The 14,227-nt window shown below is 40.4% G+C and overlaps 1 protein-coding gene across 2 annotated transcripts in view; it reads right to left on the reverse strand.

The window, feature by feature from the left end:
- Positions 1 to 221: 221 nt before the first annotated feature.
- The window catches only part of LOC124625769 (apoptosis regulatory protein Siva-like), a 32,514-nt gene continuing 18,508 nt past the window's right edge, over positions 222 to 14,227 (reverse strand). Inside the window, exons 2-3 of one of the 2 annotated variants that reach the window (XM_047149209.1) lie at positions 8,593 to 8,744; positions 222 to 549 (exon numbers count right to left, since the gene is read on the reverse strand). In XM_047149209.1, the coding sequence (XP_047005165.1) occupies positions 504 to 549; positions 8,593 to 8,744 (198 nt within the window). In that variant the 3' untranslated portion in view covers positions 222 to 503. The remainder of the gene's footprint in view (positions 550 to 8,592; positions 8,745 to 14,227) is intronic. The other variant, XM_047149208.1, reaches the window with a different exon arrangement.

The raw sequence follows: 14,227 nt of genomic DNA on the forward strand, positions 1-14,227 counted from the left end.
GGGGACATCTCCTTGTCAGTCCAGCATCTTACGCTATGCTCAGTGAATGCACTAACACTGACACTGGACAGACAGACTCCTACTGGTACTCAAGAGGCTGGCCTAATCTGCAATCATTTTTAAAAATATACAAGCACTGCAATTAGCAGGTTGGGTGAAGAAATAAGATTATAGTACCTAGAAATTCATATAGAAACTTTATTTTAACTTTTACACTGTGATATTTCTCACTGATTGGCAATTAAAAGTATTAAAATTTATTTTAAAAAATACACAAGACACTTACAAAATTATCCTTACTGAATTCTGATTTAAATACAATGATATTATTTGATAACAGGTACTGTTGGTCAACACTTACAATACTGTACAATAAAAATGAAATTATTACGGACAATTAACAGATAGTCCAACACAAAAGTTCATGACAAACACCTCAAATTGCTGTCTAAAGTGGCTGTGTTGGTCTCAATATTCCCTGTACATCCTTATAGTGCTCACTGTCAGGCACAACCAATGCAAATGCAGCTCTCTTCGGTGCTGCTGAAACTAAAATTTTTATCAATACTTTAATAAACTGTAACAAATACTGTTGCAAAACAAGAAGGATGAAAGAGTAACAGCACACCTACATCACATGGTTCATCTGGCTCCAGATGATACATCCTGTAAAGGCCCTGATCTACATAAAGATCACCAATGACTTTAACAGCTGAATAAGATAATCTCAAAGGCAGCAAAGGAGAAAATCTTTTCTCCTGATGGTGGAAATGGTACCATTAGTATCAGCATAATGTGGAAGAGAGAGGCTGTCAACCTGGATTGAGGCTGAATATTTACTGGCATGATCAGGATGATTAGAATGGCAATAAAACTGCGATGCAGAAGGCAACAGGATAACACCACATTATATCCTAAGAAAAGAGAACAATTTTTACAGTAGTGATCATGCAGCTCAAAAGCCAGGATCCAGCATGGGTACAAGTGTGGTGCTCCATGTTGAGATCCAATGAAAGCATCATTGTACAAAAACAGGGACAAAACCATGAACATGGAATATAAGGACATGCTAAAAGCAGAAAAATTACAAAAACACAAAACTATTATGAGCAATAACAGCACTGACATCTTAGAACTATGTGAAAGCAGATGAAAAGGGCAAGAACAGTGACTTAATGACACACACACACACACACACACACACACACACACACACACACCCACACACATTGTGCTGGCTGGACACACAATGCCAGGATTGTATTTTGGTAGGTGGGAGAGAGGGGGTGGGGGATGGGTGTTGTATGTAGTGGGGTGTTAGGGAAAAAGAGGGGCAGCAGACAGGAAGAAGAGTTGGGCTTGGTAGCGACTGGGAGCAAGGCAGCAGGTTTGCTGGCTAGAAATGCAGGAAGGAGAGGTGGCAGCTGCATGGGCTAGGCTGGGATACACGAATCCCACTGGTGGACAGTGGCGCACGATGTAGGTGACAGGCAGAATTGATGAGGAAGGGAGTGACAGGGCAGAGGAAGCGAAAACTGATAGGTAGAGATTACCCACAAGGGTAACAAAAGTGATGAATGTGTTGTGAGTATTGCTCAACACCCGGATAGTTCAGAAAAGCAGGGCCATCTGCTACTGAAGATGGCGCTGATTGTACAGCAGCCACTAAACTCTCAACATATTGTACCACTGGGTGGCCAACTTTGTTTCTGGCCACAATTACATGGTGGCCATTCCTTCCAGAGGACAACTGGTTGGTTCCATACCAAAATTAAGACCAGTGCAGTGATTGCAACAGAGATTGTATATGGTAAGACTTCTGGGCTTTGATTGTCTGTCTGTCATTGTACCCGGAAAGGAGGGACATCATACCTAAGATCCTGCCCAATTCACCAGCAGTTCCTATCACTGGCTTATCTTTTTCTCACAGAGACAGGGCCACCTGTGAAAGCAGCCATATCATATACCAACTCTGCTATAATCATTACGCAACTTTTTTTCCAACAAACTAGCTATCCCCCAGAATCAGTGGCCATCGCCAAATTGTGACCAAAAACAAAGTTGACCACCCAGTGGCACAACATGCAGATGGGCATAACATGTTCAATTTCAACATCTGCTTCATAACTAAGGTCTCTGAATCCTTCCCTCCACCACCAGCTTTTCTCAACTATGCAGATGGGAGTTGCCTCTACAACACATTCTTCACCCCACTGGTTCCAGAACCACATATCAGATGCCTCACCCATGCATCTGCAACCCCTTCTTCCCTTATTACTAGCCACCAAATCTGCTACCTCCCTCACAAGCTGCTAGCTACCCATACAAATCCCTCTCCCCTGCCTTCCCCTTCATCCCACCCTACACACCCCACATAGCACCCTAGTCCACCTGCCAAAATGCAATCCTCGCAATGTGTGTGTGTGTGTGTGTTAGTGTGTGTGTGTTTGTGTGTGTGTGTGTGTAGTTCGACAATGGATTTATTCCAAAACCTAGTGAGGCTTTTTCATCTTTTGTTTGTGTTATTCACAGCACAAAAGGCAAGACTGCCCCTCCCGACAAGCTCAATGTTATGCTTGTGGTCGTAAGGGACGCGTACAATCAATATTTTTGCAACAGAACAAACATAAGAATTTGGCCCACTCAAAATTTAGTCACAAGGCCCATGTTATAAATGCAGTATATTCAAAGTCTGCAATAGGCATTAGCAAAACTAGCAAGCATGCAGTTTCTTCAGTGATACGCCAGTCAAACATACTTTTTGTTCATGTATCTCTTTGTGGGAAATTTCAGTTGTACATGGGTGCCTGTGTCACATAGCTAAATCGTCACACATATGAACTGTTAGGCTCCCCACACCAGTCTAAAACTAGCACTCAACTGACGGCTAATAAAGGACAAGACATTCCCGTTCTCGGAAAGTGTACTTTGCCTGCCACGTATCACTCAGATACATGAACAGTGCCCTTTACAGAGCTACAATCACGCGAGTGTGAGAACATATTTGGCCTTGATTCTTTTGATTTGTTTGCCTATAACATTCAGGACAATGTGTTGTCAGGGTCTGCATTCCATGCAAAATACAGTGTAGCTAGCTTGCTAAACTAATTCCTGGAACTCTTTTTTGAAGGTTTAGACAAGGCTAACAATTTTGTTGTACATAGTACTCTGAAAGAAAATGCTCAGCCGAAACTTTGCCAGGCCAGAACTGTTCCCACTGCATTACAGGACACAGTCGTGGCTGAACTTAAAGAATTGCAAGATGGCGGAGCTATTGTGCCCATACAAGCTAGTCAATGGGCAACTCCACTGGTTTTGCTCCCCAAATCTTCAGGTCACATTTGCCTCTGTTGACTTTAAGTCTACAGCCAACCCACAAACTGTAATTGATACTTATCCATTGTCACGCCCAGAGGATCTCGTGGACACATCAGTTGCTGGACAATACTTCTCAAAAATTGATTTGCATGATGCATATCTTCAAACACCTGATGATGAAGAATCTCAAAAAGTGTGTGTAGTAAATACTCAGTTGGGCTTGTTTAAACATTTGCATTTGCCTTTTGGCAGCGCTTCAGCACCTACCATTTTCCCAGTATTTGGAACAGCTGGCTGCACAAGTGCCAAACTGTTCAAACTACTTGGATGATGTTGTCATAGCAGGTTGTACACATGAAGAGCATATTGCAAATTTGCATACTTTGTTTTGTGTGTTATCCGAAGCAGGACTAAAGTGTAGACTGGACAAGTGTGATTTTGTTAAACCTGAGTTTCAGTATCTTGGTCATGTCATAAACAGGCAAGGTGTACATTCTCTTCAGTCACATTTGTTAGCCATAAGAGATTTGCCAGTTCCTCGCAATGTCACAGAATTGCAGTCAGTTTTAGGGAAAATGAATTATTATATTCAGTTCATACCGAATGCTGCACAAATAGCAGCTTCTTTGCATCACTTGCATCGCAAGAATGTCCCCTTTGTTTGGACATATGAGTGCCAAGTAGCTTTTCAAAAACTTAAAGATGCATTGCTCAGTGATCGATGCTTAGTTCATTTTAATCCTGAAAAACCAGTTTTATTGCAAGCTGATGTTTCCTCTTACGGAATCAGTGCAGTGCTTTCGCACAGAATTGGTGATAAAGACAGATCTATTGCTTTCACATCAAAAGTGCTGTCCAAAGTTCATTGTAACTATTCACAAATTGAGAAAGAGGCTTTGGCTATTGTGTATGGAGTCACCAAATTCCACCACTATCTATATGGCAGAAAATACTACTTTGTGATGGATCACAAGCCTCTGCAGTCCTTGTTTCATCTGACAAAACCAGTTCCTGTACAAACAGCCCAAAAATTGCAAAGATAGGCTTTGTTATTGTCTCAATACCAGTATGCGATTGTGTATCGTCCAACTGCTCAACATGGTAATACAGACGCACTTCCCCATCTTCCGATTGGCCATAATACACACTTTAACACTTCTGCTGCATCTTCTTGTCACATCGATGGTTAGGATTCTGAATCACTTCAATCTTTTCTGCTGAACTAAAGGAAAATTGCACGGGCCACAGGAGTTGATTCAGATTTTAACATTTTTCTAACATACATTCGTTGCATAGCATAGCATAAAGAATTCTGTATGTGCACCGATACTTTGCCTTGCTGTACAGAAAAAGAGTGATTTTTGTTCAAAATGACAGTGGACAGTCATGTTTGTTGATCCCTAAAGCTTCACAAAGAAGTGTTGCAGTTACTTCACCAAGGACACTGCAGTGGGGGGGGGGGGGGGGGGGGGGGGTGTTGTTCTTACGAAACAGTGTACTTGCCAGGGTACGGACACCCAAATAGAACGGATGACGTCACAGTGTCACGCACGTGTGGAAAATCAGCTCCACCACAAAAATTATCTGTTTGGCCTAAGCCACAGTCACCATGGCAACGTCTGTGCAGAGACTTTGCAGGACCTTTTTGGAACACCTGATTGATTGTGGTTGACTCATATAGCAAGTTTCCTTTTGTTGTGCTAATGAACTCGACAATGTCACGAAGCACAATTCAGGTGTTGTCCTCTATTTTTTGCCTCGAAGGTTTACCTGAAGTCATAGTGTCAGATAACAGCCCTCAGTTCACATCAAATGAATTTGAAACATTATGTGAACGCAGTGGCATACAGCATTTAACTAGTGCACCGTTCCATCCGCAGCCAAACGTAAAGCGGAACATTTTGTCAGAACCTTCAAGCAACACATGGCAAAACTTCGCTCTGCAAACACCGGGATCAAGCATTGCAACTATTTCTCACCTCCATGAGATGGACCATCGCCGGCGGAATTGCTTCACAGCGACCACCATAGGGCACTGCTCCACCCTCCTTGGCATCCACCACTGGCATAAGGCCACAAGTATTGCTTCTTGCCACCTGATATTGTCTTTTACAGAGTTTTTAGTGGCAGAAGACGGTGTGCGGGGACGAGATCGTCTGTCGACTTGGCAGTGCATGTATATTATTTCAGGTCCAGATGGCATGCAGCACCACCATCAAAATCAACTTCACCTCTGTCATGAGCACGATGATCTTTCAGTGTCTCTTCCCCCAGATTCACAGATCCAGAGGACAACGCAGCCACAGCAGTCGGCAGAGGGTGTCGTCAAGACACCGCGGGACGACCCCATGGGGATGGAGCCTTCGCCTCCTCTTGTCCTGCCGATGCAGCTGGACCCGCAAACACCACAGCAGTCGCCACCTTCATCTATTTCATGGCATCAGGATGTGGACGCATACCCTTCTGGTCGTTTCCCGGGGCATGTTTGCGCCAGAGCAAAGGCTGTAAGGTGGGGTACAACCGGAAGCTTGACGTCCCCTGCTGCCACAGCTTCCGATCCAGCAATGCGCCCACACTCCTGCCGCCCCCAGTGCAGTCGCACTCCCTGCATGACGACGGTCCGTCGCTTTTGAGGGGTAGGGGGGAATGTTTCAACGTAACGACAAGTGCCGGCACAAAGATGAAGAACGCATGGGCAGAGAAGGCTGAGAGACGATGTCAGCCAATAGTACACTGACTAGCACCACACTATGACAGGAGGAGCCTCTGCCCAAAGACAATATAAGTGCCGCTCCAGCCAGCCTCGGCCAGACAGTAGGAGATGGGCAGTAGCAGATCCGGACTAGAAACCACGCGCTAGAAGAGAGGCCCTAGAAAAGCCGTTATTAGTGATCCATGTCCATTGTATGGACATTGTATATAGCGAAGGACATTGATTATTTGCATGTTGCCATTTGCTTGTGACCCAAAATTAAATATTGTCAATCTACTTTATTGTAATAAAACCATTACTGAGATCTGCTTGAATTATTGTACAGCTATCCACGAAAGAAGCATCCTTCAGGCACCCTATAAGAGACGAATGGGCAGGACATGACAGATTCCCCGTTCATCTCTGTTCCCCTTGTATACTTTTCTTACCATTCATGTACATGCAACACTATCAGGCAGCATTCAGTTTCATCATGTTGTTTGTTGTTATGATCTTCAGTCCAAAAACTGATTTGAAGCAGCTCTCCATGCTAGTCTATCTTCTGCAAACTTCTTCATCTCTGCATAAGTACCACAACCCACATTCATTTGAAGCTGCTTGCAATACTCAACCTCTGGTATCTCTCTACAATTTTTACCCTCCGCACTTCTTTCCATTAGCAAATTGACAACTTATGATGCCTCAGGATGTGTTGTATAAAATGATACCTTCTTTTAATAAAATTGTACCACAAATCCCTTTTATCCCCAATTCAATTCATTTGACAAATCCCCCTTTTTCAGAAATGCTTTTCCTTTTATTGGCACGGTACATTTTGTATCATCCCTACTCTGACCATCATCTGTTATTTTCCTGCCCAAATAGCACAACTTGTCTACTACTTTTAGTGTTCCTTCCTATAATCTAATCCCACCTGTATCAGCTGATTTAATTCAGCTACATTCTATTAACCATGTTTTACTTTTGTTGATGTTCAATTTATAATATCTTTCCATGACACTATCTATCTAAGTCAACTGCTCTTCCAAATGCTTTGCTGTTTATGATAGAATTTTTATTTCTCCCCCTGAACTTTAATTTTCTTGCCAAATTCGTCCTCTGTTTCCTTCACAACTTGCTCAATATCCACATAAAATAACATTGGGGATAGGCTACAATCCCGCCTCACTCAGCATACAATCTTTCAATTTTTCTGAATAATTTCTTTTACCTCATCATACAGTCTTTCAATTTCTTCATCATCTGCAGTGCTAGTTGGCATGTAAAATGATACTACTGTGGCCGATATTGGCTTTGTGTTTATCTTGTACTGTAATGCTTTCACTAAGGTGTTCACAGTACTTTATCCATGTTCACATTTTCTTATTCATTATTAGGCCCTATTTGGTTTCATTTTAACAACCCTGTACTGACCTGACCAGAAGAAAGTTGAAAACTATTTCTATATTGTAAAACTATAGTTGGGGGTCAGGAACAATTGTGGTTGAGTTTAGACTTGTATTGGGGTTGAGTTTAGACTTGTCCTGTGCACCTATGTGACACATTCTCTGACCACCCACGAAGGTTCAGAAGTGCTCTGAGCACTTTGCTGTGAATGTTGCGGCCAATGTGAGCATTAAACATGATCTTAGTCAATTATTTAGTGAAATTTTATTCCATTTCTTGCGGACTGTCATCGCTGATGGTGGATAGTGACAAATTCTACATAAGCAAGTGAGATACACAATATGCAGGATATACGCTTTCTTCAAGCGCAAAGCACCTTTACGTGCATACCACAACTGTCACTTGGACCTGGCAACATATTCAAAAATTGAGAAAGGAATGGAGAAGAATGAGTAGCCATCTGTCTGGGAGCTATGTGTGGATGACAGTCTGTAATGCTCTGTTCGAAAAGGCAGGCACAGAGTTCAGCTTATTATCTATATTTCTCACATCCATGTCATTAACCCATTGACTGAAACAAGCTAAATTTTTAAATAGTGACATTTATAATAACGCTGCATGAGGGTGCTTCAGTGGCGAGTAAGACTGACTGTGGTGAGTATTTACAGCTGAAAGTTTGTGTCAGACAAACTACTGATCTCTAAAATAATTATGAATGTTGAGTAATGAATGTTACCTATTAGTTATTAAAAGTTATTTCAGAGCAAACACCAACAATACAGGGATTTCCTTAATATACTCAGGAAGTGAGAAACGGTTGAACATCCAACTGACAACAAAGCTATTAGAAATGGAGGGCAAACTTGGTTTGTACAGGAATGGTAAAGGAAGTTAACTGTGTCCTCATAAATGAACCATACTGGCATCTATCTTAAGTAACTTAGGGAAACCACCGAAAACAAAAACCACGACGGTTGGACAGGATAATGATGAAACACTGCTAAGTTCATTAAATTACCAAATAAGGAGGTTTCTGGCTACTATAAATATATACAAACATCCACACACCAATGAGTGACATGTGTTATGTCCCTTGTCTAAACCTTACATTACATTGCTATTTAGTTTAAGTTTTGATGAGAATTTCAGTGAATACTATGTGAAAATTTACTCACTCTGGTAATGAGCAACAGCGGCAATACACTTCACAGCACTTCATGCAACTGCTACCACATAAACCACAGACCATCTTGTCACAGAATGAACATTTATCAGGACTATTATCCACAGGTTGTCTGCATGACTGGCAAGTGTTTATGACAACAGGCTGAAAACAAAAGAAGAAAAAACGTTTCATAAATGAGTGAAACCTTATAAAATCAAGTACAAAAGCCTCAGAACAACAAATATAGATGAGTACTTTGCCAGTCTTAAGTTAATCGAGCCTATCAACACCAAATATCATCTCTGATTTGCGACATCATGATGATGTGGCAAGTGACATCATGTTTGTGCTAATAGTGATATAACAGAAAACCAACAATATTTATTTTCCCTTCTATATCAGTTTTTGGAACTGAGGTTGTGGTTGTGACATTCGCCTGCTTTATTTCTTCGCTGACAGTCCTTGGTGTTGACGTACTGCATTGTTATACTAGCTGAAAAATGGGGGGTTGGAAGTTCAAAACTGATGTAGCCAACAGTTTCACAATTGCCTTTCAGAGTTCTTTACTTTCACTGTTCACAACCCCCCCCCCCCCCCCCCCCAAATATTACACAGTTATATGGCCAGTTCACTACTGGTAAACGTTGACAAGCCTCATTAATAGGTTGCAGGCAAACATCAGCATACTGCTACAAGAGTTTTTGCAGTTCAACATCTATGGGCAGTAAAAAAACCTACTTCATTGCCATTGTTTTAATACACGGCTTATTAGTGTTACACTTATTCCACTGTTAAGCTGATGCATTGTTGTTAATTTAAACAATACATAACTCCCATCTGATAATCGGCCATGGACTGGCTGCCTCGGGATCAAAAATCAGTCCTTTATATATCCTCACAAAAATAGGCACCTGAAACTATATGATGTTCGATGTTTAAGTTACAGAAATTACAATTAAAACACAATTCATTCAATTAACTAAATACATCAAAAAGTCCTTTTTTTAACATTTTCTTCTACCACAAAGGTTAGGCCAAATTATTTGTTTAAATAATGAAATTAACAGATATAGTTATACAAACCATAATTTTGACAAATCTGGTAATTACTTTGAATTAAATTAAGGGCTGGGTTTGCTAATACGTTTTCGAATAGAGCCAAATAAATACTTTAAGAATCCTAGTAGTTCTTCATCCACAGGTTTATAATTAGTGCAGAATTTGTATTTGTTTATAAGTCAACAATAGAATCTATGTCACGAAACAATTACTGATTTCACCCTATAACAAAGGTGTTAGCTAGGAATGGACAAAATAAATTAGGAAATCACAAAATTACACCTGGTGCTATATTTCTTAAGACTAAGGACTAACCTTTCTCTTTTATGGTAATGCAGATTATACTCACACACGTTAATGGTAATTAGGCAAAAACGAAAATAAAATGAATTTAAGGAGGCAGAGGGCAAAACAAGAGAGGAAGTAAAGAGATCCCAGCTTGCTTCATCACACGGTGGCATACCAATCTGTATTGTAGCCCCCAAGGACTAAGTTAGATTGGAAAGTGATAAACAGGCTGTGAGCTGGCAAAGCCAACTAATGTGAGGATATGAGAATAACTGTTATTCTTATTGGGGAACACACATTAAACACATATTGTATTTCAAAACTTTATTTTCGTACACCATTTTGATAATGTCATGGGATCAAAGGAGACTAGTTATAGCAGCAGGATGAATATTTCCTAACCTTTAGCACAGCATACTGTACAGATTACATGAATTATTTAACTCTACAGTTTTCAGAACAATGAATAAATCTGTGGCTCTTACAGTAAATTTTGGAGAATCTGAGATGCTGATACAAACCCCATCTGCATTTGGAGAAATACATTAGTATTCTACATATACCGGTTCCCAATGTTACTGAATGCATGCAGGACAAATATAAGTAACTCAAGAAATCATGTAAATCATTAGCATGTTGCCACGTTTCTCACTGAGAAAGTGTACTATAATTGTAAATTTAACTTGTTCCACATCGTAACAAGAGGTCAGAAATATAATCAATGGAACACACAAATCACTACCTCCCATAGTAAACAGAACATACTACATCAATAAGTAAATAATAAATGAATGCATTGAGCAGTAATATTATAAACCAAATGCTGAGAACAGAGCATGCATTTTAATGTGAGTGTTTTATGGAGTATTGTTTAGCAGTGTTCACCTTGAGGTGACAGGAGGAGAATGGAGGGGAGGAATTCTAAATTGTGTGTTGAGATTCAATTTCTGGTAGCTAATGAGATTTTAGCAGGATGTATCCTGTAGTGATGAATATAAGCTGACTTCTCATGTTCAAAGTCAACCAGAATCTTACACTCTACTACATATGTGAATGTCAAATGATAGAGCAAACTTGTTCCAGAGATATGCCCTTCCGTCTACAGCTAATAGGTTGGCTCTTAATTACAAAAAACTGCCCATCCAGATTCCCACCAATTGTGTTCTGATTGACAATCACTCTTTTCAAATGATGGCACAATTAGGGAAGCACAAGATATAGGCTAAGAAGGTCCTGTGGAAGGCATATCTACAACTTCTTGCAAGAGACAAATGAAGCTATCTTTAAACTGGTTTACCTTGACAATTTCATTCTTTGATTTCATGGGGCAATATTGTGGGGCAATTCAACCTGCAGACAGAACATTTTTAGGCCAAAAGGGAGTCTTTTGGATTTCACCTACTGTTAATTTACAAAGTTAATACAGATCTCTGTGAAACTTTATGGGTACAAACAATTGTCCTCCCCAACGCGAGTCCAGTGTGCTAACCATTGCACCATCTCACCTGGTCATTGGAAAAAGTGAAATATTTAATGTAAAAAAAAAAAAAACAACTTAACATACTAGACACTAGAGTGTGATTAAACTGAATATTTGGAGAAAAACGCAACATACAAATACACACAGACACATAGTAAATAATTTTACACTGAGTTTTTGTTTCCTGCTTTCACCGCATCTTGGTACTTCTGTTATTAATGTATGCTGCATAACTCTGGATGCAAGTAAACAGAAAGTAATGGAAAATGAAACGATCACATGTCAGCCTAACCTAGACCTCTGGTTACATTACAGATCAGTCTGACACCTCAACCAAGATTTCACATTCACATTTGTAGGCTTCACCAACTCTCAAACAAATCATTGCTTTCCAGCCTAACCTAGGCCTTGGGCTATGACAAAGATTAGTGTGTCACCAAAATGTAAATTTCACCTATGGAAAAAAAGTAACATTTCATTACAGACAGTGCTAAAATGCTGTTTAAAAGAAACTCCTGTGTTCTTTGAGTCTTTCGAGGTAACATGTTTCAGTAAAATCTTCTCAATTTACAAGCCACATCAATTTGAATAAAACACTCATGCTTTCAGGACCCATCTCCACCAACATCATCAACTGCCAGTATTCTGATTATATAAGGTCTGCTCAAAAAACTCCAAAACTTTGTCCACAAAATTTTTCTTTGCTTACCTTTTACTTATTGTACATGGTCTCATTTGAAGTACTCTTCTTCACAACTGATACACCGCTCCCAATGCCGCTACCACTTCCAAAGCCATCTTGGTATGCCTATTGCTGGATCGTGCAAAGCACCTTCTGCAAATTTTCTTTTGTCTCGTTTATCTTTGCAAATCTTTGTTCTTTCAACTGGGTTTTCACCTTTCAAAATAAAAAAAAAAAAAATGCGGGGGCCAGGTCTGGAGAGTGAGGAGGATTAGGCACCACAGTGATTTCGTTTTTTGGGCAATAGACATGCACCAACGGGGATGAATGTGCGAGTCCTTTATCGTGATGAAACAGTCAAGAATTGTCTCACCATATTTCAATCTAGATCCTTCTCACATTTTCTCACAGGCATTGCAACACATCCAGATAGTACTATCGATTAACAGTTTGTACCTGTGGCACGAATTCATGATGAACTAACCCTTCAATGTCAAACAAAACTATTAATATGGCTTTGACATTTGACCTGACCTGGCGAGCTTCTTTTGGTCTTGGAGAACCTTTTTTTAACCCAATGAGAATACTGAAACTTGGTCTCAACACCATAACAGTAGACTCACATCTTATCACCAGTTATGATTTTCTTAAAGAACATCCCATTCTCACCTGTGTGATGGAAAATATCTTCACAGATTGCAAGGCGAAGGTCTTCTAGTCTTGACTCATGAGCTGTGGGACAAACTCGTGGCAACATGATGCATTCCAAGATGCTGTGTCAGGACTTCGTGACCTGATCCAACTGAAATGTTACATTCTTCTGCAACCTCTTGGACAGTCAGTCTTCCATTCAAACACAGAATTTCGTTGATGGGCCTGACATGAATGTCATCGACAGACACCAGGGTGTCCTGAACAAGGGGCATCTTTAACTGCTGTCTGGCCATTTTTAAACTGTGTGAACCATTCATAACACTGAGTACAGATTAAACACTCATCACCATAGGCTTCCAGCACCATTTGGTATTTATCTGAGAAGGTTTTCTTGAGGACCATGCAAAATGTAATACAGACACATTGCTCTTCTAATTCTGCCATCTTGAAATTCACAAACTGTGTGATACCATGTTCTACTCAATACAGCATTGGAGATCATCTAACAGACATACAACAATGAAACTTCTGGCAGTTACACATTAAACACAGGTGTGTGCAGGGATCTAACCGCATTTCCCTCCAACACATCACTGGTGCAAAATTGTGAATGTCCCATAATGTTTTGAACAGACCTTGTACAGATGCAGTGGAAGTGTCTGAAACCTTCCAGAGAGGGCCCTAGTGATGCATGTGTGGAAGGCAAGTTGGACAGCCCACAGCAGCTCCATCCCACTGAGGGACCTAATGATGTCTGGTGGTGTGAAGAGCTGGCACTACACTTGAATCTGCCGCTGTTGCATCCCTACATACATCAAGCCTCCGTCTTTGCTTTCGCTCGATGTACAAAACCCACCCCCATTTCAAGTTACTACTACAGCAGAAATAGAATGGTAATGTGCTCCGATCCATTCAAGAGCATTCACTACCAATATTGGTACTGATTCATAATAGATTCATGCATATATATATATATATATATATATATATAAAAACAAAGATGATGGGACTTACCATACGAAAGCGCTGGCAGGTCGATAGAAACACAAACAGACACATACATACATACAAAATTCAAGCTTTCACAACAAACTGTTGCCTCATCAGGAAAGAGGGAAGGAGAGGGAAAGACGAAAGGAAGTGGGTTTTAAGGGAGAGGGTAAGGAGTCACTCCAATCCCGGGAGCGGAAAGACTTACCTTAGGGAAAAAAAAGGACGGGTATACACTCGCGCGCACACACACACACACACACACACACACACACACACACACAAACACACACACACACACCCATCCACACATATGCAAACACAAGCAGACATATTTAAAGACATATATATATATATATATATATATATATATATATATATATATATATATATATATAAAATAGAGGGAAACATTCCACGTAGGAAATAAATATCTAAAAACAAAGATGATTTGACTTACCAAATGAGAGTGCTGGGAGGTCGACAGACACA

The sequence above is a fragment of the Schistocerca americana genome, chromosome 8 (assembly GCF_021461395.2).
Source record: "Schistocerca americana isolate TAMUIC-IGC-003095 chromosome 8, iqSchAmer2.1, whole genome shotgun sequence".
Classification (NCBI taxonomy): Eukaryota; Metazoa; Arthropoda; class Insecta; order Orthoptera; family Acrididae; genus Schistocerca; species Schistocerca americana.